General features: G+C 40.9%; 1 protein-coding gene across 12 annotated transcripts in view; it reads right to left on the minus strand.

Annotated features, from left to right (window-relative positions):
* LOC135486098 (SCY1-like protein 2) overlaps positions 1-25,103 on the minus strand; it is a 333,434-nt gene that overhangs the window by 273,611 nt on the left and 34,720 nt on the right. For all 12 annotated transcript variants that reach the window (XR_010446666.1, XM_064768609.1, XM_064768617.1 and 9 more), the window contains exons 2-4: positions 19,089-19,364; positions 1,351-1,511; positions 393-492 (exon numbers count right to left, since the gene is read on the minus strand). Coding sequence is in view for 11 of the 12 variants with exons in the window: in XM_064768609.1 (XP_064624679.1) it covers positions 393-492; positions 1,351-1,511; positions 19,089-19,271 (444 nt within the window). In the remaining variant the exon portion in view is untranslated. The remainder of the gene's footprint in view (positions 1-392; positions 493-1,350; positions 1,512-19,088; positions 19,365-25,103) is intronic.

A 25,103-nucleotide genomic window follows, 5' to 3' on the forward strand; every position in this document is an offset into this window, starting at 1 on the left:
TCAAGGCATACCAGGCATTGGCCTAAATCTTTATTCTGGTACCATTTCAAATGCTTCAGGTGATCTCAGGGTCAATGTCCGTACTTCACGTTGGGTGGTTGTAGCAGCAGCTGTTAATGACTGTTTTGGTAAGTAGGTTTCAGTAGCTCAACCACCCATCCGGGTGAAAAGCCACACGTAGAGCTCAGGGCATCAATTCAGAAAGAGCTGAAAATTCAAATCAACTGAAAACAAGATTTTTGTGGCTGGAAATTTAAATTTGACTGTTTCTGAATGAGGCCGATTTAAAACCAAAATAAAATGAATGCACGAGCTCCCGTTCAGAACCAAAGTTTTGTCATTGTTTTATACTGGTTTTGCTACACCCCTGAGACAAAAAAATATGATCTTACCTTGATCTCTGGTGGCAATGGGTTCGGCATTCTTTCGGAGTTTCCAAGGAAATTAGCCAAGCTTCCCAAAACAGGCTCCGTAGCAAAGGCTAAGCTGTCACTGCAAAAAGAGTTGAAACTACTGAGATTGGATGCTTACAAAAACACTAAAACTACTGAGACTGGGTGTTTACAAAACACTTGTCTGCAGAAAACATCAGTTGAGTTCTACATACAATGTAGGGCGCCAAGGAGTAAACATGAGGATAATTAAAACCTACTAGTATCTCCATCTCAACCCGCTACTTTGATCAAACAGTTCCCCGTCATGGGCATAACCTTAACAGAAATGACAAGACGTATGTCAAGGTACTTCAAGTATATTGTATGAAACAACATGAAAATCAACTCAATTACTATTGCAGCACATACATCATCAAACTTTAAAGGGATACTGACACATCTCCCCCTTTAAGCAATCAACCTGACTGATCAATCTCCTGTTCAGAGTTCAGAGCTTATATCACGTAGAATGTCATGTGTACCGAATTTCAAGTTCATAGCTTTATCAGTTAAGAAACGTGTTATAGTTACACTCAAACGTCCAATTTACGCCATTTGACCTCTGTGACCTTAAAAATTAGGTCAAATCAAAAACCTGTATGATATGTGATGTATCCTTACTGGGACAACCGCAGTGCAACCACAACTACTGATTCTCTACTTGGCCACTAGGGGCCAAAACTGAAAAAAAGATTAAAAGTGCAATATCACACTTATTAGTGACTTCCGTTGATATTTTTCGCCAAGCCATCCCATTCAACAAAAATCAGGCAAAGACTTGTCATTAGAAAGTCGATAAGATTAAGAAAAGTGCCACTGTTTTGAAATGGGATACAGACGACCCCGGACGACAAAGGACGCCAGCCACTGCAGTATTGTATAGACTCCCCTACGGTGAGCCAAAAAGATGACTTACTGGCATTCTTCAAGGGGATGCATTAACTGAAGAATCTTTGGGTGTTTGTACTTCTCCAAATGTTTGACCTCCTTTCGTAAAATTTCAGCAACTGTTTCCCTTCTCCGCGGCTTATGAAGTTTGTCAGCAACTCGCTTCTCGAATATAAAAACTGAGGCTTCCTGCAAAGACATGAAAGGAAAATGGAAATGAACACATTTTGAATGGAATTGACTAATGCATAAGTGCTACGTCTGTAGAAGACATTCTGTGGCCTCAGCGCTAAGTTACCTTGCAGAGAACGAAATGGCCCAGACCCTATATCAGTGTGGGGATTCGGACAGTGTCAGCAAGTCACTGTCCACTATGGTTACCACAGCGTTAGGCGACAACAACAAATTTGAAAAACTCAGGAAGCATCAACAGTTAACTAGACAAGCCTATAGGCGAATATGGGTCGTCGCGTTGATGCCAGAACGTCCCCAAAGTTTGGAAATGTTGTTCTTAATTCCTCCGGGTTGGGGTACCTATGGCTTGATCAAATGAATATTAATGTGGATAACTGGAAAATATTATACTCTGATGCCCAGTAAACGATTAGAGATATTTGTCAACATGAAATTTTTGGTGAAATCGCAACAAATAAACAAGAGGCCCAAGGGCCTGGCGCTCAGCTGAGTTGTTGCTGCGTTGTTCGTATATATTACATTACTCGTCAAACTCTACTAAACTAAGGACTCAAAGCCTAAGGATATTAGCTTCTGGATGTGTAACAGTGAATTACGGTAGACTGGCGCAATCTACTTCAAGCAAGCTCCACCCTTGCAATGTGTGCGCAAACAGATAACCTAACCTATATTGGACCATCAATTCTACACACAGCAACATGATTCATCCTCAGCTGTTACCATGATGATGATGATGATGATCCTTTTCGCAAATTGGTCGTCTTCTGTCTTTCTTCCATACTTCAGTGCCACCGGATGTAGTCTGCCCTTGTGGAGGGATCCTTTCAGCACCGGGACACAAGAATCCATGCGAATTGAATCACATGGAGAGACTAGCCCAATCACCCGCTTTTGGCTGGGTAGAAATGGGTAAATCTCGCAGACTGGACCTTAAACTCTAATGCCGACGTGTGAGGCCGGTCTGACAGATGAGTAAGTGGGGTCCACCTAATGCAGAAGGCACCAGTTTCCCTAACTAAAAGGGTAACATTAACAAAATGCTCTACCCAACTCTATTATTGCCTAAAGGCCTGTGTACACTAGTAAAATATTAGCAACATTTTTACATTTCCAGTTGCAACAAATGTTGCAAAAATGTTGCGTAGTGTGTCCAGAGCAAAACGCGTCTTACAACATGTTGTAAAATTGTTGCAAATTAAATGCAATGCAATTCTTTGTTGCATGTTGTAAAAATGTTGCAAACTCTTCAGCCAATCAGAAATAGGATTTGCGTCATGTGATCTACCGGAGTTCATGTGACTTGAACAAGAAGCAGGTATAGCAACTCTCAAGTGAGTGTCTTGCTTCGTAGGGTGATGAAACCTTTTCTAGAAGTTTTTGTGTGACGGCTTGTCAGTCAGCCGCAACTCCTTTAGGCTGCGTATCCATAGGCTGTTCCGTGCCCTGCACAACATTCCCTTTTTACCGCCTGGCGCGCCACACGGACAATGAACCTTCGTTGGTGTTATTGATCGTTCCCATAGGTTATGCCGTGTCACATTGCGGGCATATATGCACTGTGGATTGGGAATATAGGCCCATATTGGGATTGAACATGTCCATTCTTTTGCGAGTGAACAACACGGAAGCAATGTCTGAGGCGAAATTAATTCAAGAGGTTCATCAACGGGAACTACTCTGGGACCCCGAAACTGATGATTATCATAACAAGCACGAACCTGTAATTTGTTGCTTAAGTCAGGTTTTATATACATGTACATGTCAATTTGATGTTGCAAGTGAAAATACAAGTTACTTGTATTTTCATTTTCAATATTCATAAGAAATTGTCTTCTGAAATAATGACAGCGTGCGGATAAACGCGATTGACCGCTGCGAAATGAGGACTACAAAGGCCTACCATGACCAAAAAGGAATATCCAATGGAGACTCAGGGCATAGTGCCAGGTCACAAGGCTGTTACGCCATAACGCCACACTACACAAGGGCATACCCTATGGATACGCGGCCTTAACAGGCAGTGGTATGCCCCATCATCCACCCTCATTTTGATCCAGGGCCTGGTCCATATTCTCTTTGGTTATTTCGCCGCCTCTTCCGTCTCTCAACAATGACAGCTAAAATTGCTGCAGAAGCACTCAAAACACATCTTCTCTCCTTGGAATCATCCATTTTCCCTCCAAAATACCTATTTCGCTTTGTTCCCACTAAAAAGTTTGCAACAATTTACCAACATGTTTAAAAATGTTGCTAATTTGTTGCAATTTTGTTGCTAGTGAACACAGGGCCTTGAAGGGCTTGTTGCAAAATTGTTGTAAAAATGTTGGTAAAATGTTGGTAAAATGTTGCTAATATTTTACTAGTGTACACCCTGCTTAAGTCAAGTGAAACTCTTAACAAACCTTAGCAGAATGCCACCATTGAAATGTTGATAATAATGATAGCAAGTAAAAACTTTAAACAGATAGACTTGATTTTTTTAACCAACTGCCACATGCGGTTTTCTTTATTTAGTAAATTTTGAGGTAAGTATTACAGAATGAAATACTTGAATACTAGAATTGCCTGGCTCTTCTGATGATTGCACTGGTGAACACCGAAGTCGATGGGATGTGCAAAGTCATAGCTCGATCCTCTCTCTTGGTCATCTTTGAGATGTGGTCACCAAATATGTTCAAATGCAGCTGCAGATCATTCCTGTCCTGCAAAACATGATGAGGAGATAACATTTTAATTTTGATAGAATAGGTAAGCTAGCCAAGTTTTATATCAAATACAAGGCCAACAACAACTGATAAGGCGCTAGGGCCGAATGATCAAGGAAGTTCATTAATATGATTGGGAATACATTGTGATAAGAGTGATGAATCGGCCCCGTTTGAAGCATTGTGCTATGTACAGTGTGCAAGTGTCAGTGTGTATCATATCGCATTTATTGTTTGTTGACATTTCAAATCGCTGGCGTCGATCCTCAATTACACTGTTTATGTACATTGGCAACCTTACCCGATGATATCAGAACGATGTTTATTATTGTCTTGTTTATTCACATTAGTTCTGCTATGTGACAAGAGTTATTTGTTGAGAAATCCATGATTTAAAGCCGGACTTTGACATCGTTTCTCAGACCAACCAAGCTGCATTTCGCAGATCGTTTTTCAACGATCGTCGACGAACTATTTCAAATTAATCACATCCAATTAAACAATCCAAGCCTTCCCTAATGTCATCAACATGCAATAACACAACCAGCCAAATATTATCGCCTATGAAATTGTGAATTTAATGAGAACTTACCTCTGAATTGACAGAACGCGATCTATTCCATAGCATGGTCTCCTTACGTCTGAACTGCGCAGACTCGAGACGTGACGTTCGCTGCATGTGTGATTGGACGTGGGATAACTCGCGCGAAATTTAAAATGCTCTTCTTGGGGGTTGCTCACTAAATTGTGCCAGTAACACCACCTGGTGAGAAATTCATGAACTACGCCTATTGATAATGAAAGAGAAAGCTTTGCTCTATAAAATTAGATTTGATTCATGATCCCCAACTGAGAAATCAGCTGCTGGAAAAGTTTTTGGAAAATTTCGCTCGGTGCCACCTAGTGGCCAAACCGCTCATCCTGCCGGACCCACATTTGGTCTATTCAGGAGTCCTGAAGGGTCTCAACGCCTCAGAGGGAAAATCTATCGCCTATCCGCCATAGTTTTGAAACGTGCCTGTTTAACGGACAGACAGACAGACAGACAGACAGACAGACAGACAGACAGACAGACGGACACTCATTCTACCATTTACTCATATGAATAGCTCAGCTTTTCAGCTGAGCTAAAAACTCGATGTATAGTAATCTTATGTTTTCATTTGAACTTCAAACATATTTAAATGATATTAAATCAGTGAAACACAGGGCTTGTATCACAAAATTAATGCTGGAAGCCCATTCTCTAAGAATCAAAACTGGGAGACACTGTAGTCTAAGAAAGTGTGAGGTTTGCAAGTCAGGGGAGGTTGAGGATGATTTTCACTTCCTTGCGGTGTGCCCTAAATATGCGTCAAAACAGCAAAACTCATTGCAGTTGTAATAGAAGTGATCTCCATTTTCTGTCTCTGTCGGATCGGACTACAATTTTTCTGAAAAATCCTTCACCTCCCTCTGCTGCGATTATCAACGAGTTCTTTAAACTGCGTAACTCTATATTGTCCTGATTTCCATTATTATGTTTTTGTCTTTAAATATTTGTGATCTTATTTTGTATACCCTGTAACTTTATATTGTATATTTTGTAATTATTTTATGTAACCGTTGGCCCCTAGTGGGCGTTTTATAGTCTGGGTTCCTGACCTCACTCTCGCTGTCGTAGGTCAGGCAATAACAAAAATCTATAAATAGAACAATAGCTTAAACCACCATTTCCACAAAAATTCTTATGCCTAATTTTTTTTAATATTATAAACAACCTATCCTGCAAAAACCAACGCAATCGGTCAAGGTTTAGCGTCCCAAATCGTACTTTTGCGAAAATGACAATATCGCTAAAAGTGACGTCATTATATGGGGAAACCCCTTTGTCTGAAACATAAAATAACCGTAATCGCGCATTTTAAGAGTAATTCCGGTATTTCTACAGTGTAGAATGATGTGTTCAATAACAGTGCATAATCCTAGGACAGATACAGCGCTCAATTCGACCGTAAAACGATAATTGGCTCGGGAAATTACAACAATGGCTGAATCTAAAAATAACACTCCTCTTTTCTGCCGTGTTATTTGTAGACGGTTGTTGTTACCTGACCCGTTCCTAAACCCTACCAAAAGCCCGGAGATCGAGGTCAGAGAACCAGACTATTTAGCGTTTTAGAGTAATAAACAATTTGAATTTGAATTTGAATTTTTCCACCGCTGTACCTTATTATCATAATTATGCCCACGTGATTAGCTGCTCGGTATTGACGAGCAAGTGACAGTCCTCATTTGCATGTACATTAATGTCATTATTATGGCTGACGCGATCCTGTAAAGTTGTGCGTAATTTCTAATTTCTCGGCAAATACTTGATTGATTTCGTTGAAATTTGAGAGTATTACAGATTAGATTACTGCTTACATTGGGTCTTCGTAGTTTCTTCATACATCATCGATAAAGACACGTAGCTTTGTGAAGAAACTCACCATACTGCTCGCTGGCCAGCACAACATTCCTGCATGCTACGTATACACGCTCATCAATTTTGAGCTCCCAATTAATAATTTTATTCATTTCGCATTTTACATGAGACGAAGGACTTAATGAACAAGATAACGAACTTTAATGAAAACTTAAGTTTTATTACAATAGGACAAATACTGGCAACGCAATTTGCATTTCAATTCAACAACTGCCGAGCATCCTAGGGCTAAAACTATCTTCATTCATAGTCAATCTCGCCATTTAGCTAAACGGACCTGAAACAAATCGATTCAGCGTCTACACTTTTACTCCGATTTGTCTCAAAATTGGTGACAAAGAGGCTGAATGTACTGCAAACAATTCCTCAGAACCAAATTTTAAAAAAAATGATTTTAAAGATATTTTTTAGTGTAAAATGCCCGTTGCTAGGCATGGTTGCTAGGCACATGCTGCCACAAACATAATGACAGAACCTGACAATAAGGGTCTGCTCTCGCGACGACCAATATAATTCGAGTGGGGGCATACATTGCGATTCGAATCGAATCGCATCGAATCGAATCGCAATGTATGCCCCCACTCCATCGGCACCAGTGTCCACAGGCCTGTCACTAAACTGGTTTTGGAATTATGGGGTGCAAAGGAAAAATGGCCTCTTGCTGGCCATATTGAATTTTGAAGCCAGCCAAAATCGATAGGAAACCTCTCCCAATCCACCCTATTGAACCATAGAATTTAGAGATCAATCGGGATACCTGTTCTTGAGTTATAATCCGGAATGGGAAATCCAAGATGGCCTATTGGTGGCAATATTGAATTTCAGAGCGCGACCAAAATCGATATCCATGTCCCATCCACCCTAATTCACTATAGATATCACAGATCAATCTGGCCACCGGTTCTTGAGCTCTAGTCCGGAATAGGTTGCAGCAGATGGCAGCGGACACAGAAACCAGCTGAAAACGAAATGCCCCAGCTCAACGAAGTTGAGCTTGGGCATTTAGTGATGATGATGATTTATGATGATGATGATGATGAAATGCCTTTTGCATATTGGCGATTACGCAGCATGAAATCCAATTGTGGAGAAAGGTATTTGGTCTTAAACCAACAGCAGCTGGCAAGCCCATTTTTGATTAATTCACGATTAATACATAACAAGATAGCGGCCTGGGGGCCATATTGGATATCAGATGGGGCCAGAAAAATTATACTGCACCTCCCTTACCCTAGGCGATCATACCACAGAAATATCAGCTCCCTCACACAAGTGCTTCTTGAGTTATAGGGCGGAATGCTAAAAGTCCAAGATGACAACTCAGCATTCTCCAACTTTCAGAAATCGGCCATGGCGGCATAACCAGCAATTCCCAACCTTTTAGCTGCGCATGCGCCAAACTCCCTTCCAGAGCCAAGCATATGTTTTCTATAGCAGATCGAGGTGAGAGACGTCTCACGGCTTTCTATGTAACTAAAGCCTAGTTGCCGATAGCGTATGTGATTCTATGACTATCAAGGCATTTTCAGGCCAAATTTTGAGTTGATTGGTGAAAATTTTTCCATGTCCACATATGGGTTGAAAATACCACGTGTAGTGCAATATTTCCTAATGTAAATTCTAAGATGAAATGGCCAGGGCCATTGTGCTCACCTCATGTGGAGGAAAGATGGATAAAGAGCATGGTATTGTGTCATGTAGTGTTAGGTTTGATGTAGGTCCAAGCAATTACAATTTCCCCAAAATGGCCAATTTACAGTACATTCGACCTATGTGACCTTGAAAAGTAGGTCAAATCAAAGAAGACCCGGATGACACATTGAATGGTTGTTAGAATTAGATGTACCTATGATATAAAATTGGTGCCAATCGGGCAAGTCATAACTAGAAATAATGGCATTTTGAAGAATTTAGGATTTGGCCCCCTCCCTGGAGGCCAAACGGCAAATCAGATCGCACCAAACTTCGGTACCTGCGATCACCTGACCAAGGGGTACATGTGTACTTAATTTGTGATCAATAGTCATTGCAGTTAAGAAACGTGCCATAGTTACGGCCTGACGGCGAATTTACGCCATTTGACCTCTGTGACCTTGACAAGAAGGTCGAATTAAAAACCTGTGTGACATATACTGTATGGTGGTTAGATGTACCCATGATATCAAATTGGTGGCAATCGGGCAAGAAGTTAAGGAATAATCACATTTTTAAGGTTTTTGGATTTTGCCCCCTGGTGGTCAAGTGGTGAATCATATTGGACCAAACTTCGGTCCCTGAGATCACCTGACTAAGGGGTAAATGTGTACCAAATTTGGTATCAATAGTCATTGCAGTTTAGAAACGTGCCATCGTTACATCCTAATGGCCAATTTACACCATTTGACCTCTGTGACCTTGAAAAGGAGGTCAAATCAAAAACCCGGAGGATATATGATGCACCTTTGCTAGAAGTACCTACCATATTTTTTTCAAAATTTCCCGACTACTATTAAGGGAGATATTGCATATTTTCACTTTTAACGTTTGGCCCCCTGGTGGCCAAACCATGAAACGAATCAGACCGAAACTCGGTCTCCAAGGTGTCATTACATAAGGGTACATGTGTACCAAGTTTCAACTCAATAGCTCTAACAGTTACGAAACGTGCCCTGCTAACGGACGACGGACGACGACGACGACGACGACGACGACGACGGACGACGGACGCCACGGTATGGGATAAGCTCACCTCTGCTAAGAGGTGAGCTAAAAACATGAAAATTGGCCGACTTCTGTGGCCGTTTTGAATCACATAGAGTTTGCATATTTAGTTTGCCGATAGCTCCTGCAGATGGCAGCATCATACTGAGTATACTGAAACACATGCCATTGGGAAAATTGAAAAATTTTCCATGTCCACAGGGGGGTCCAAATTGGTGTCCCAAGTGGATTTGAGGAGAGAATATGTCCAAACATCAACATACATGAAAAGCTGGACCACAAGTGATCTTTGAAGATATGAGAATGACTGCCCTTTGATAAGTTCTTGCTTTATTTGTCCACTTTATGACCTAAGATCCCAAGCGCTGGATGGTTCAATTAGGGACACAAGGGCTGGGAAGGGTCATGTCAGGGTTCACAAGTAGGTGAAATCAAAAACCCGTATGATATGGGATGTATCCTTGCTTGGAGGACCTACTGTAAAAATATTATCAAAAACAAGTCACTAATAAGTGACAGGGATCAAAGTTCACAATTTATCTATTGCTCCTATGGCTGCCTGCAAATTTATGCCATTTGACTTCTGTGACCTTGAAAAGTAGGTCAAATAAAAAAAACCTGTATGATATGTGTTGTATCCTTGCTCGGAGTACCTATCATAACATTTTTATCGAAAACGAATCACTAATAAGTGAGATCGCACTTTGTTTCTTTTCACATATTGCTCCCTGGTGGCAAGAGACGGAGTTGGATCAAAATTTTAAGGGTGTTATGCACATCGGTGACAGAGTACCAAACTTGTATTCTTGTACTCACCCTTTTTCGGCAAATGGTAACATGATGGTAATTCTGAGGAATTTTCTTTGATCAATAGTTCATAATTTTTTCAAGATTTACCCGGCCGGATTATCATGAATATCTGCAACACTGTTAACTCTTTCAGTGCCAAGGACGTACATGTACGTCCTAAATATTAAGGTATTTTAGTTCCTCCAGACGACACCAGATGTCCCCAGCTACTCAAATGTGGTTCATATGGTTTCTCTGGCCTGGGGCGTCCAAATTGAATAATTTTTTCGACTGAGAGGGTGGGGTGGGGTTTGCCACCCCTCATTTTAGGTGAAAAATGGTGAAAATCGGCCAAAAATACCACTCCCTCAAAAAAATTTAGAACATAATCCTAGTATGCCCCTACTTATTACTGCTGTTTTATTGAAACAGGAGGTAAAGACAAAGGTTTTGAAGAATTTTGATGAGTGTATCTCAATTATTTTTGTGAGATTTTGGGTAGTGACAATGCTCAAAAATGCCCAAATCCTGGGCACTGAAAGAGTTAAAACTTCTCTCAAAGCAACTAAAACTACTTATCTTTTTTCATGCCTTTGTTGAGAATTCCATCTGTATCTTTATACTGACCACTTTGTATCATTCAGCTGCCGCAGGCTTGTTTTCTCCTGGCCAATCGATCTGGACATTAACCTATTTTGGCTATACACTCTGAAAGATGACCTTTCTTGGGGCAGTGATTGGTAACGGTGAACTCCTTCCGACCCAACAGGCAAATGTTTACATTCGTGTCTCCGTGTATCATGGATTCATGTGTATACTAACACCGTTGTTGTGTTGACACACTGACTGACTCTGACTGTGTACATTTCTACAGCGACGAAAAACGATCACAAAAATGGTTCTTTTTAAGCACTCGTGACATGTTTACAAAAATTAAAGCAAGTGTTTTTAGTAGAGGTTTACCTAATGAGTAGCGTCTGGGTGATTATAAACCATTAACTTGTGTTTAAAAGCCCACATTGTAACGAAAGGTTCTGGCTTGACGCTAATCGCCCAGCCGCCATTTTGCCATACTCTCGAAACTTTGGGATCGTCAAATGCAATGGAAATCACATAATTTCTGACACACACTGCTACAATTCATCATTTAATTGTTCTTTCACAGTATTATTACGCCACCCCGATTCGCAAGGCAGCTTGTACCAACTGGCTCTGCGTTGACTATCCCCATTCCAAGCCGAAGAACAGTGTGACAAGTTTCTCATTTTACCTTCCAATCACAGTCAAAATTTTCTAAAACAACCGGCAATGAGGACATCACAAGAATGTAATCAACACATACAACCTCATCCGAAGAGCGGATGATTAAGTTTTAGCATTGATTCAAGGTGATTTAATTCCTTCTTCGTCTCGCTTCAAATTCATAAAATGGCTGTCTTCCATACTTGTGGTATGCAGATCTAGTGGCGCAGTACAACACTGCGCATCTGGGATACCCGACGGATTGCCTCGAACCGCGAAATTCAAAACTGCTGGCAATGTGCCAACTGACATTTTTGCACAATACTGCCACCTAGTTATATGAAACGAAATTAATCTATTTAATATCGAAACCTCTATATCAGGCCGACCTCTAAAACTTCATTTCAAACTTCAATCTGCTGGAATAAAGAAAATGGGCTTTTTTAACCTGGACCTACTTATACCTGAATAGTAGGTCACACTGACCTAAATCTGTGTCAACATGTAGAGATGCCCAATAGGTGTCTACATATCAAATTTAGAGAGTCTATGACCAATAGCAAAAAAACGTGCCATGATCAAAGAAATTTTAGAGTTCGACCTCTGTGACCTTGAAATGAAGGTCAAATCAAAAACCCGTGTGATATGTGATGTACCTTTATTAGACACACCCACCATAAAATTTTCATCGCTCTAGCTTTAACCATAAGCTTCAAAATGACAAAAATAGGTTTTCAAAGAGCGCCCCCTAAATGGCAGACCAGCAGTCAAATTGTGCTGATTTTCATTCTGAAGGAAGGTCTTGCCTAGGGGTACCCACACACCAAGTATGAACTTTCTGGGTCAAGGGGTTAAGAAACGTGCCACACAGGATACGGACGACGACGGACGACGACGGACACAGGGCTATCGTATAGACTCCCCTAACGGTGAGCCAAAAATATGCAGGCCTACCCAGTCAGTAGCGATATCAACTTCACGCGCCCAACTCAACTGCACTGCCCGAAGTACTACCATTACTATCCACGTGTTCCGGCAGACGACGGTCGACCAATAACAATCACCCGTAGCCTTGGCAACGAGGTCAAGGGAGTGGACAAAAACGCACATGTATGATCGGATAGCGGCAGACCGGGGACAGTTGTTTTTGATTATGATAAAAAGAGATCGTAGACTTAACTGGTGTGCTTGCAGGTGTGCCGCAGGTGGATGATAATAGCTGTTGGCGTAAAATCAGCTGTCTCTTTCAATTAACATACAGGGTACAACGGGATCAAACGAGAAGATATGTGATAGGTGATTCCAATTTTATTTGGCTTGGCACGTGAAAAACCGGCAAGGCGGCAAAGGATGGCAACTTGGCGGGCGAGTCACTGGAAATTTTCGGGATGGCGGCCTACGATCTCGCCATGGCGATTATTGGGGTTGCAGAATGCTGTTAACTGACGGCCATCTAGGATTTCGGATTGCGCCCAAAATCAGTAGGGAAACTCCACTACCATAGGCCATAACACAACAAAGCTTGACGTCTGTCGGACATGTGGTTCTTCAACTAATGAGCGAAAGGCAAAAATCTAAGACCATATTGGATTTTGAAACAAGCCCAAAATTGATAGTGAACGTCCCCTACCGAAGACCATTACACCACAAAAATTTTATGTCTGTCGGACCTCCAGTTCTTCAGTAAACGAGCGGAATGCAAAAACCTAGGATGGCGGCTGGCGGTCATATTGGATTTAATAACACGCCCAAAATCAGTAGTGAACCTCCCCTACCATGGACCTTTATAGCACAAAAGTGGCGTGGCGGCCATACTGAATTTCGAATCGCGCTGATTTTTGAAAGGAACCTTCCCCTTACAAAACTGCATTAGGCCTACACCCACTAAAAATTGATTCCATCCTCCAAGCCGTTCTCCTCGAAATTGACGGAAACCGATTTCAAGCACGTTGCCCTGGCGACCATATTGAGAATCAGAACGAGCCGGTTTTCGAAAGGAACCTTCTTCTAGTCACCCCCAACGTACATACCAAAAATGAATTTGATCGGACGAACGCTTCTCCTCGAAATTGACGGAAACCAAATTCAAACACGCGGCCCTGGTGGCCATATTGGTAATCGGAACAACCCCGTTTTCGAAAGGAACCTTCCTCTAGTCACCCCCAATGTACATACAAAAATTGAATTGATTGTCAAAGCCGTTCTCCTAGAAATCAACGGAAACCAAGTAGCAGACGCCCGCCCAGACGGACGGCGCACGTGACGACAATACCCCTCTAGCCCATTTGGGCTGAGGGGTAAAAACTAAGATGACGGCGCCCAAAATCAATAGGGACCCTTTGACACACTAGGCCTACACCCCCTAAAAATTTCAAGAGATCCGAACGAGGGGTTCTTGAGTTATAGTCCAGATTTCAGTGCGGCGGTGGCGGACCACCGAAGTGCATAATGCCCCCACTATGGTGGGGGCATAATAATTACAATGTGAAATTATGCTCTGGTGTATAGGCATTGAAACCACCGAAGTACATAATGCCCCCACTATGGCGGGGGCATAATAATTATAATGTGAAATTATGCTCTAGTGTATAGGCGTTGTAGTGTAGATGCCTCATAGTATACCCAAATCCATTGTCTCGCTGTGCAGAAACGATTAAGCCTAGCACACACAAACATTGGAACTAAGGCGAGACCTTTTTTATTTGTTGGTGGTCGGATCCGCCGACCTCCCGATGTCCCAAATAAGAAAAAAAATAGAATTTTTATATCTAGCCAGTCTCGGATCCGCCGATTCGAACATTACCGATTTTACAAAAAAAAAATTTTTTCATTTTTATTTTGAGCTCCGATGCCCGACAGTAACTTAAAAGATCAAAAATATTTTTTTCAAAATTAAAATTCGACATGATTGAATTAAAATAAGCTTTGTCAGATTGATCATTCGAATCGAAAGTGCGAATGCCAGACCAGCTCTGCCAGACCTAGACTGGTTCTTGTCCTTTCCTAATGCATCCGCAGTAGATATTATGACGAGAACCAGTATATTGTTATGAGTCTGGCTGCTGACTGTTCAATATGTGAAAACGCACTACTTTTTTTAGGATAAAATTTCATTTTTATCCTTCCCTCCGACTTTGAGAAATGCTATCATTTTTTCGAAACCATGAAATCTTTGGAAAAAATAGTTTTTTTTGTTTTTGTTTTTCGTCCTCCTCAAAAATATATTCCTCCAAAAATCCAAGCACCAACTAATAAAAAAGGTCTCGCCTAATGAGGCCAAACTCTGAAGTGATGCAATATTTTTTTTCTGGTGTAATTATGATATGTGCTAATTGTGCAATGTGAAGGTGGTCTTTTTGATCATCCCTTCGCTAGGTTTAAAGTGATAATTTGATTGGGAACTTTATGCAATATCAACCATTTCACTGTCAGGCAGCAAGTGGACATGCTGAAAGAATTAAAGTACAGAATGTATATAAATGTTAACAAAGAAAAAATATTGTTGATTTTTTTATTTCCAAATTAGTTAATTACTGAAGGTAATCAAACAAAAATACTCAGTTTTTGTCCAAAAAGATCTTCAAAATTTAAACAAATAATTTACGATCTTCATCAACCAATATATCAATGTATTTTTCTTGATGTCATCTGCGCAGTTGAACAGGAAAATTTGTCATACTTATTATGGAGGATTTGAGTCCCCAAACTAAAGATTTCCACTAATTAGGCCAATTAATACCAAGCTATTAGCTAAACAAACTCACGAAATCCTGCAGAATATCGGGTATCAACCACAGAAATGCTCATGTCCTGCAGCACCATCTCGACAGAGTTGACAGAACTCGATAATCAATGTTTTCTTGGTTGGGTGAGTCCACTCACCGTCTGGCAGAGTAGGGGTTCAGAACTCAAACATGTTCGGCAGTGAAAGGGTTAAGAAATAGATTCTTGTGAAAAGCTAAGTATTTTTGTGACATAATATTTTTGTGAGAAAGTCCTACTTACAAAATTTGCCAAAATATTCAGCACTCGAAATCTTTCTGTTCTACAGTATAACATGGAATCATAAATCTTATAGGGTTACTGAATTTCCCAACAAAAACATGCAGAAAATTCAACATGAATTTGTGGTCAGCCAAGTTGTAAAGACCCATAGAATATTTTTGTCACTTTATGGACAACCCCTACAGCTGTTGCCTAAAGTAATGGCAACCAAGCATGAATTTGTCCATGATGATGATCAACAAGTTTGCAGCATAATTTGGCTATGATTGGTCATCCATCTCACCTCTCCTCTGAGGGTGAAACAAGGATGTCAGAGAATTGCTTGCAACCATCAATCAGCCACCTGAACTGGGAGGCAAGCAATTAGATCACTAGATGGGTACAAGCAATTGCATTTTGGCGGATGGCCTAAGGCAACATGTTGATATAGAAGAACCAAACAATTCCATGATAGTAAACCTCACCAAAAAGGTCAGGAGGTGTAGTTTTTGTAAAACATTCTGTCTCAATTTTAACAATTTACTCTGAATTATCTTTAAACATAATAACTCCTATAATTCTTCTTCTTAGTGAAGAATTATTGCATACAATGTTATGAGGTCAGGATAAGGAAAGAACACTTTCAGGCAAAGAGTTGTTTTAAGTTTTGCACGGTGCACTATGGAACGTTTCATTTACTCCTTTATTTTGGGTTCTTTAAATCTTGAACGAGACAAATTAGATGGGCCTGAGTGAATAAAATTGCTTTTACATTTCTTGTAAATATCAATCTTAACGCTTGCAATCATATTAGATCTAAACTTGATCTTCAATTTCATGTTTATTAGGTTTATTTGGTTCGTTTAGTTTGGCTTGTTTCATTTGGCTCGTTCAACATTTACATACTACCAGACACATCAACTTCAATTCAAGAACCTGTATACAAGCTTGAATGACAATGAGAGTCAGTTAACTTTATCCTTTACAAGGCACAATACAATTAGTTGGGCGGAGAAGTTTTAGGGGGGTTGGCACAAGTGCATCCGATTTTTGCATGAAAAGAAATCATCTGAACCATGAAGACATTAGCATAACTAATGCTAATCAAGATGCCTGCTAAGTCAGCAAAGAACAAGGTTTTCAAATATGGATTTTTGGATGGATGACAATAAACATGGATTACAGCAAGGGAAGCCAAGTGGCCATCTTAGCTTACAGATCAAGCCACCAAAAAAATTGGGGCCCTCTCAAACCACTGTACTCACAGCACAGAAAATTCAAGAATACAGGCAATTTGTTCAGCAGTCCATGCAAAATCCAAAATGGTTGCTTGCATGGCAGCCATATTAAATATGAGATGAGGCCAAAAATCAACGAGCACTAATGTGAGTGCGAGCACATCACTAAATGCCCCTTGTCCCCGCGAGCAGAGTGTTGAAGCATGGCAATGGTGAAGAAGGGAACACGGTAATGGAGTTAAAATTGACGCTTCCAAACACGAGGCAAGAAATGTTGAACGATGGGCTGTGCTGCAATTCTGAAGGTGAGACAGAAAAACTGAAAATTCAGGTGATATAATGATGTATCACTGCTAGCAAAGCCTGCATTAAAAACTTGAGAAAATTTGAGCCAATATAATGGCAAAACTAAGTGATTGGCAAGTACGAAACTAATTGCCTGTCAGCGAGTACAGGCGAGAGTGGGTTAAGGATGCACAAAATGCTGAAACATTGTTTGAAATGGTTGAAACACATCATCCCAGACTGTCCTCGCTGAAACTAGCGTTATGCCCAGGTCTCCCGTCGCTAAGGGGTGTTTGCGCTGACAAGTGCACTCATAAGATTGCAACACCTAAGGTGACAGCCGTCTTGGATTTGGACACAATAACCTACTTTTTGATAGGGTTCTTACTTATGCCTACATATCCACACACCAAATTTAGATGTGATACATCGTTGACTACTCAAGATATCATGTTCACTAGTGCACTCGCGAGATTTCAACAGGTAAGGCAGTAGCCACCTTGGATTTTGACGTGGTGACCTACTTTTCGATAGGGTTCTTACTATTGCCTATATGCACCCACACCAAACTTGGCTTTGATACGTCACTGATTTCTATAAATATTGCGCTCACCAATGCACTTGCGAGATTTCAACATGGAAGGTGGCAGCCATCTTCGATTGGGTTCTTACTTATGCCTATGCGTACCCACTGACCAAATCACCAACGGTCAATTTATGTAAAAATACAACATTAGCATACTATCCTGCAGAGCGTATACTGCCATTCATTATCAAACATGTCAAAGCCAAAGCTACTGACAGCTATTTCAGGAGGACAGGAATGGTGGGTTTGCTTTCTTTGAAGTGACACAAGAGTGCTGGCGGCAGAGTGCTATGGACAGTGATGCCCGTCACGAGCCCGGAAATGATCATTAGCGACCACGTGATTATGCCAGACATTATTGACACCTGGATGCTACCTGACCTGGCACATCAAAATTGTGATACCCTCGACACAACTCAAAGAGCCGTTGACGTCATCGCCAGCTAATCCCCACTCTCCGTATCTTTTTTCCTTCTTCGAATGATTCAAGACGAATAATCAATTTGGCAGATATGGCTTTGCAGCACAACACTGAAGGTTGAGAGACGCAGAGCAAAGGGGGATATTTTCGGTTGTATTGATTGCACTGTCTGTTGTCAGTTCGAGCTGCATTGCTATATCATTATATTTTTTTAACTCAAATAGACAGTGATAACTTTTACATGCCATTGAAGGAAGCCAATTGACCATAACCATACCAGCTTAACATAGCCTACAAATCTTGACCAATCTTACAAATAAAATGCACTTCATTTGTGGTTCTGTTGATTGTTTCAATAGTGACTGTGTTGCTAAAAAAGGTGTAAAAGGCCATTTTGATTGGATGGCCATCTTCACCTCATCAAGCAAATTACCATCGACAAGGTAAGGAGAATACAACTGACACAGATATGCAGGGATGCTTCTGTGGCGGCCTCAGAAATATCAGTTCATCAACTGCTTGGCTAAAACCAACCTAATGGCTCTGGCAACTCACTAACAATCAATAACATTGCTTTTGTACATATTCTTTTAGGCCAGGTATTTTTATTGTTTGGCTCTAGGATTTCTAGAAGCTGCAAGAAACAACTGTTTCATGCTTGAAGCTGGCCCATGTGAGACTGCACCATTGTACAGGCTTAAACTCAACAACGGGAAGAGCCATGCTCTGGTTTTTTTAGACATAACTGACATGCCTAACAGGGCTATAAATAGCCGCCCAAAGCAACAATGTGGCAGAATACGTCGATCGACCATGCGGTAAAGTTACAAAATAATCGTTGATATTTAAGTAAATATCTCTTTAGCGGGAAGGAATTAATTATCATACTATAGTTCATTGGAAAGAGTATTCTGTCTGGAACACAAACAAATAACAAGGGACCCAAGAGCGTGCCACTCAGCTGACACTTTGTCTGTACCAGATACAGTACCAGACTGAAAGTCAGTGTCAGAGGTCACCTGGCATAGGGGGTTATGTGTACAAAGACTAAAGTTCATAGACAACAACGGCGACGGACGGACGACAAACAGATGACGGACACTGTAGTATTGTATAGACTCCCCTACGGTGAGCCAAAAAAAGCCTGTCCCTACCTGTTTATCCTCAATTCTAACAGCATCGAATATTTTCCAAACAAGCTCCGGTCCAGCACTGGCCACATGTTTCCCTATCTGGAAGTACTTGGTAATTGGGTTGCTGCCATCTGCCACAAGGCTGTGCTTGATCATGGACAGAACCTCCATTGTGCACAGCTTAGCAGAGCAGCCACACGACATGTACAAGAATCTTTCCTTAGACGAAGCCACCACTTATGATTAAGACTGTCCAAGGGGTTAGGGTATGGCGGTGATCATTTGCAGCAACCTTGTCTGAAAAGACACAAAAAAGGGCATTTTGAAAATAATTCTGGTAGTTATGGCATAGGTATATCTAGTCTACCCGCTGAAAAAAACACCTTAAAAATAGGAGTTAAGTAATATCCAGAATTCATAGGGCCAATAGGAACAGGTAGTCTACCCGCTGAAAAAAACACCTTAAAAATAGGAGTGAGATAATATTCAGAATTGATAGGGCCAGTAGGAACAGTCAATGAATTTTTTCGCAAGGCCCCCGAAACTTCCACGTAAATGCCTATCCAATAGTTCACCTTTGTTATCAGGAGGTCAAACAATAAAATGGGCGTTTACATTGGTGCTGGTTTGTTGTGGCCAGCAGTGGCTTGCTCTGCCTGGTGTGTAAGTTCACATCCCAACCCTGACCATTCTTTTGCTTCAGGTCAATGAATTAGAACCCCGACAATGATTCTGAGCTGCCATTCACTGAATTCATTCAATATTTTCTGAGTAATGGGATTTTATAAATAAATCGGACACAGACTTGTAAACATGTCGTCAGAGCCAAAACTACCATGTCGAATTGCAAAAACTAGATACCTTTTTCTTTATCAAGCTCACCAAGATTGATTTGATCAAACAAACTTATATCAGACTTTCTGAACATTTTATCGCACATAAATTTGAATCAGGTCAACTCCCCCGCCGTGACTGCGCATGCGCATTGAGTGTTTTCCGGTTGGTGGCAGGTTGACCCATTTCAAAATTTTATATGATAAAATATTTTCTCAGCAAATGGCCAGCGATGTACGACAGGAAACATCATCCTCGGATATATCCCCCAATTTCTTCGCTTTACAAAGTTCAAATTAATTCATATAAATTTGTAATGCTCAGTTCTTTGCATTTTTTAGGGCACATTGAATGAAAAGGCCAGGGGCCATTGTGCTCACTGCGTCGATATTTGGTGGTCAGGAATTCATCCTGGTTAAGAAACATGCTACATGTATAGCATATAAGTAAAAACCAAAGTCGGTATGACATGTGATGTATCGTTGCTTGGAGTAGCTAGCATAAAAATATCATTGAAAACAAGTCACTAATAAGCGAGATACTGCACTTTTTACCTTTTTTACTTTTGGCCTCCTGGTGGCCAAGTCAAGACTGAATTTCGATTAGATCTGAATCTTGGCCAAAGTGCAGTGTCCAAGGTTACATGATGTAGGGAGTCATGTGTACCAAATATCAAGTTCATAGCTGTATCGTTTAAAAAACCTGCCATAGTTACACTCAAATGACCAATTTACGCCATTTGACCTCTGTGACCTTGAAAAGTAAGTCAAATAAAAAAGGCGTAGGATATGTGATGTATCCTTGCTAGGAGAACTTACCATTAAAAAAAAATTTTATCGAAAAGGAGTCACTCATAAGAGAGAGATCACATTTTTTAGGTTTCCGCTACTGGCCCCCTTGTGACCAAGTCAAGAATCGAATATATTGTCAGAGGTCACCTAACCTGGGGGTCCTGTGTACAAAGTTTCAAGTTCATAGCACAAGCGGTTAAGAAACGTGCCACACAGGTTACGGACGACGGACGACGGACACAGGGCTATCATATAGACTCCCCTGACGGTGAGCCAAAAATGCAGGGTCGTTGCAGCTCTTCCTTATATTACTCAAATGTAGCTTGAGGTGAACCCATATGAATTAGCATACGTTGAACTAGGTCAAATCTCATCACATTTTCATCACATTTTGTATTCTCAATTTTTAACAAATTTTTAGTGGGGTCCTCTGGTGGGGGCCCACCTGACATCAATGAAAATTTTTCAGAAAAAAGACAAATGTGTCAGTGCCTTCAAGTATAATCTCAAAGATAAGAGTATTCTGAACAGGAAAAAACACCATGTTTTATGAGATACCCTATAATTTTTTTCTGAAAATTTATTCATTCTCAAAACCAGTCCCAATTGCCCTGAGCCCCTTTTACAAATTTCACCCTGGCATCCTTGTCAAGGTCGATACCATCGCCATCTCTTGTCAAGCTCAATATATCTTATCCGATAAGCATGTGATTGCCGAGTGCATATGATGTTAACATATACATTGGTCTATGATGTGGTCTACACGTCAGCTGCCGTGAAAGGGTTAAGTAAATAGTATTTGGAACACGATAAACCCATTTATATCCATCGAAACGGCCCACATCTGAAGAATAAGTTTTTTGGGGGGTTACAAAGTGGACCTCCTCTCCACTGGCTAGTGAGACCTAAGAATGACAGGATTCCAGTTAGCAACATTTATGAGATACAGCCAAAGGTAGTTTTTTCTTCCGAAAGTGCTTCATATAGGGATAAGATAGGTTGAGAATCATTGAAAATCCCAAAAGACACAATCATCATATCACAATGGAACTTGGCGTCAACGTTTACAGTGGTATGCTCTGGAAACAAAAAGGACAGACAGACAGCAGATGCCATCACAACACCACTCTACTCTAATGGGCTTTAGGGTAAAAATACAATCAGATTAGTGCACTTTGTACATGATATTCCACTGCTCGAGGTTGGAGCATTCTGCAAATCATACTAACTGCAGTATAAAGCTGATACAAAGGACTCGAAGTAGCTTGCAAAAGAGAAAATGTTCTGTCAATTGCAGAAAGCAATTCTTCACAGCCCTAGTTGGTAATATCATCTTTATCAGAAGGCTATCAGCAAAACATTACTGATCAAATATTCAGCAAGCCTGGTAAACATCACCCAACCATGTTGTGATCAGACAAGCATAGTATAACCTAATCATGAAGCTATTATGCTGTATAGCAATATCATCAAAGCTTCATCCATATATCAGATTCCCAAAGGTGAAGGGTGGCAGGCCCAGATGCCCAGCTACTTTCCTCCTAGGGATCACAAGCTTTAACTACGAGCTTTACCTGCCAGTCTGTGAAAGGATTTGACTGAGATTAGTATAGCAATAAAATTCAGTGAAGTGAACTAAATGGAAACAAGATCCTATTTCCCAAGCAGTGGAGTGACTGTAATATAAGAACCCTGGAAGCCAGAAAACAGGCATTGGGATTTGTTACTTTATAATGTAGCTACCGAAATGTAGAAAACAAATTGCGCCAAATTCTCCTTTAGTCCATTTATACAGGTTATTTGCTCTGTTCTGGGGTCTGGAGCATAAACTGCTGGTTGGATTTCTTTGACCTCTAGCCTTTAAGAGAGAACCAATCTGACCAACCTCATCAATATCTAACTCTGCAATGCCTTGTTCTCTGCATGGTTCCAATATTTCTGGTTGGTATGTGATTTGAGTGAGAATCACTTAGGGCTTTGATCAGGATTATCCAGCTGAAATACTGGTTAATATCATTAGCCACTGGAATTTGAAATGCTCAAGTCCATCTTGCGTCTGCAAGCCGATGTTGGCTGTCATCAAGGACCTCAAGTTGTCTCATTATATCCATGTTGATCTATCAAGCTTGTCACAACTCTATTTATTGTCTGTGGCTGGCTATGATGATTGATGACATCATTATAAGGTCTCTGGTCATCCTGTCACCCTATTGAGATGGACTTCCAGCCCAGCTCCATTGATCTCTTTTTTAACACACCGGAGCAATAGTTTCTATTAGTCACAATGCAGTATTTGATGGGTGTATTATTTAGCCAAACAACCAACACACTATAACTGGAGATAATTTGAACAAGCAAGCAAGTTTGCAAGAAATGGGGCTCCTCTGTGGATATGGTTTGATGAATGGACATTTGACTGAAATAGAGGACGTGTTCTATCCATTTTGCCTTACCATTTTGCAACTGCTTCAACTTAAGCCACAATGAAATATTCTGGGGAGATTTTGCTCACCTGGAATGATTTACTAGTGGATAAAATGAGACATGGAGGTTAAATTTACTTTTTGAAATGACAAAATGTGGCACTATCAAGGACTTTTCTGACCTTGGAAAGAAGGTCAAGGTTGCAATGTTATGAGCGCACACAGTGAAGGTTTCTTTATATATGACCGACATTTGATATTACTCATTACTGCTATAAACTGCGAGATCATAGATGTTGATGTCAGTGCTGTTTGTGATCAATGACAATCGGACTGCTTTTGAACATTTATTTTGGTACACGGTAGTTTGTATGTAGGCATATAATGGGGGTATAAATGCGTATGCTGTCACCATAGGCAAACACATTCAGTTCCAATGGACAGGGGTAACCTGTGCAGGGCCGGAGAAGCAAAAATAACCACGGCTGATTTCCTCAGACAAGCATTGGACCATAAAGTTGAGATGGTATTGTTGGTATTCCTAGAAGTATTGGCTGTCGTCTGGTGAGAGACCCGTGGCATGTTTTCATTTTGGGTATGGTTGATTGGACTGAAGTAATATTTTTCTTTGTTTGAAGAACTTAATCTGCATGGGTGTCATTCAAGGTCTTGAAGCAAGTGACCTTATGCTAATTTCCGTGGAGGATTTTTTGGGGCTGGTGTGACCAACGCAAGGAGTGATTACTCAAAAGGAAGAGGCATGTGTTTTTAAACCTTGTTTTTTAAATCTTGTTGACGGCTGATGTTCCAAGAAAGCGGTCTGTTCGGGTGGTGTTCGAAGGAACACAAGGTCATGAAGTCCTGCGTGGCTTATGAATATTTCCAAAGTCGGATCACATGGTGCACTGGGGAATACACTTGAATTATGAAGTGTGTTGGTCAGATTTATGTAGGGGCAAAAAATTTTGAACATAATCTATATATTATTACTGGAGATGTCTGGAGAGTAATTTGCTCTATCTCCTCTGAAACCACTGAATGAATTGGCAATGTTGAGGGTTATTAAGGGGTATTTGGACGTCCCGAAGACGATCCGCTATATTTCAAAACCGAATTTTCATCGGAATATGCTGTTTTTCGTAATTTTTGCCCAATGAATGGGCCACCTCCATCATCAGCAAGTGCTGCTACCTATGAGGAAAATATGTAAGTTACTTGACCTGCCAGGCAGCCTCAAGAGCTGTTTTCAGCAGTTAGGGCACTCATACCCAGGATTAGACTTGCGCCGTCCGACGCCAACTTGCCGTTCACCCTACAATGAATACAGTTACCAGTGCGCGTTGCCTACTCAATTACAATCAGCAAGGCCCAATGAAAAACATTCAATAGACTAGGCATATACCTGCCCGCCCCGGTCTTCTCACATGGCCAACTCTATGTTGCCTTCTTTGGTGCTAGGACATTCAACAACATATACGTCAAAATCGACAACAACAGCAACCAAACCATAACACGGAACGTTGTCTTCAAATAAATACTATAGATCAATCTATGACATTTTCCGCACACCATCACATTCTCAGCAAGATACTGGTACGCAAAAAACGCTCCTAACAACTTCACCACAAATGAAACTGACACTTTATTTTATATAAGCTCCCTCAACCACCGTGGAGAGCACGGGTTTAAGCTAGTTTAGTTTAATTATGGTCCCACTGTGCACCGCGAAAGTTAGAAGGTGTACACGTACACGTCGCTAAATACCACCATGTCCATGTTACGATGGGGCGACAAATTTGGGTCGCAAGGCATCTTGGTTCAGTATGATTAGCAGAAAGAGCGGGCAAAAAGGCCACGCTTCATGCATTTCGAGCTGAAAAAAGTCGCAGAGATTTTTGCGGATACAGTCTTAGACAAGAGCAACGCAAGGCGTGGCATATGCCCCCGTGAGCACATTGAGTTGGTGTATTAGAAAAGTGGGGTGTTTT

Source organism: Lineus longissimus, chromosome 4 (assembly GCF_910592395.1).
Source record: "Lineus longissimus chromosome 4, tnLinLong1.2, whole genome shotgun sequence".
In the NCBI taxonomy this organism is placed as follows: Eukaryota; Metazoa; Nemertea; class Pilidiophora; order Heteronemertea; family Lineidae; genus Lineus; species Lineus longissimus.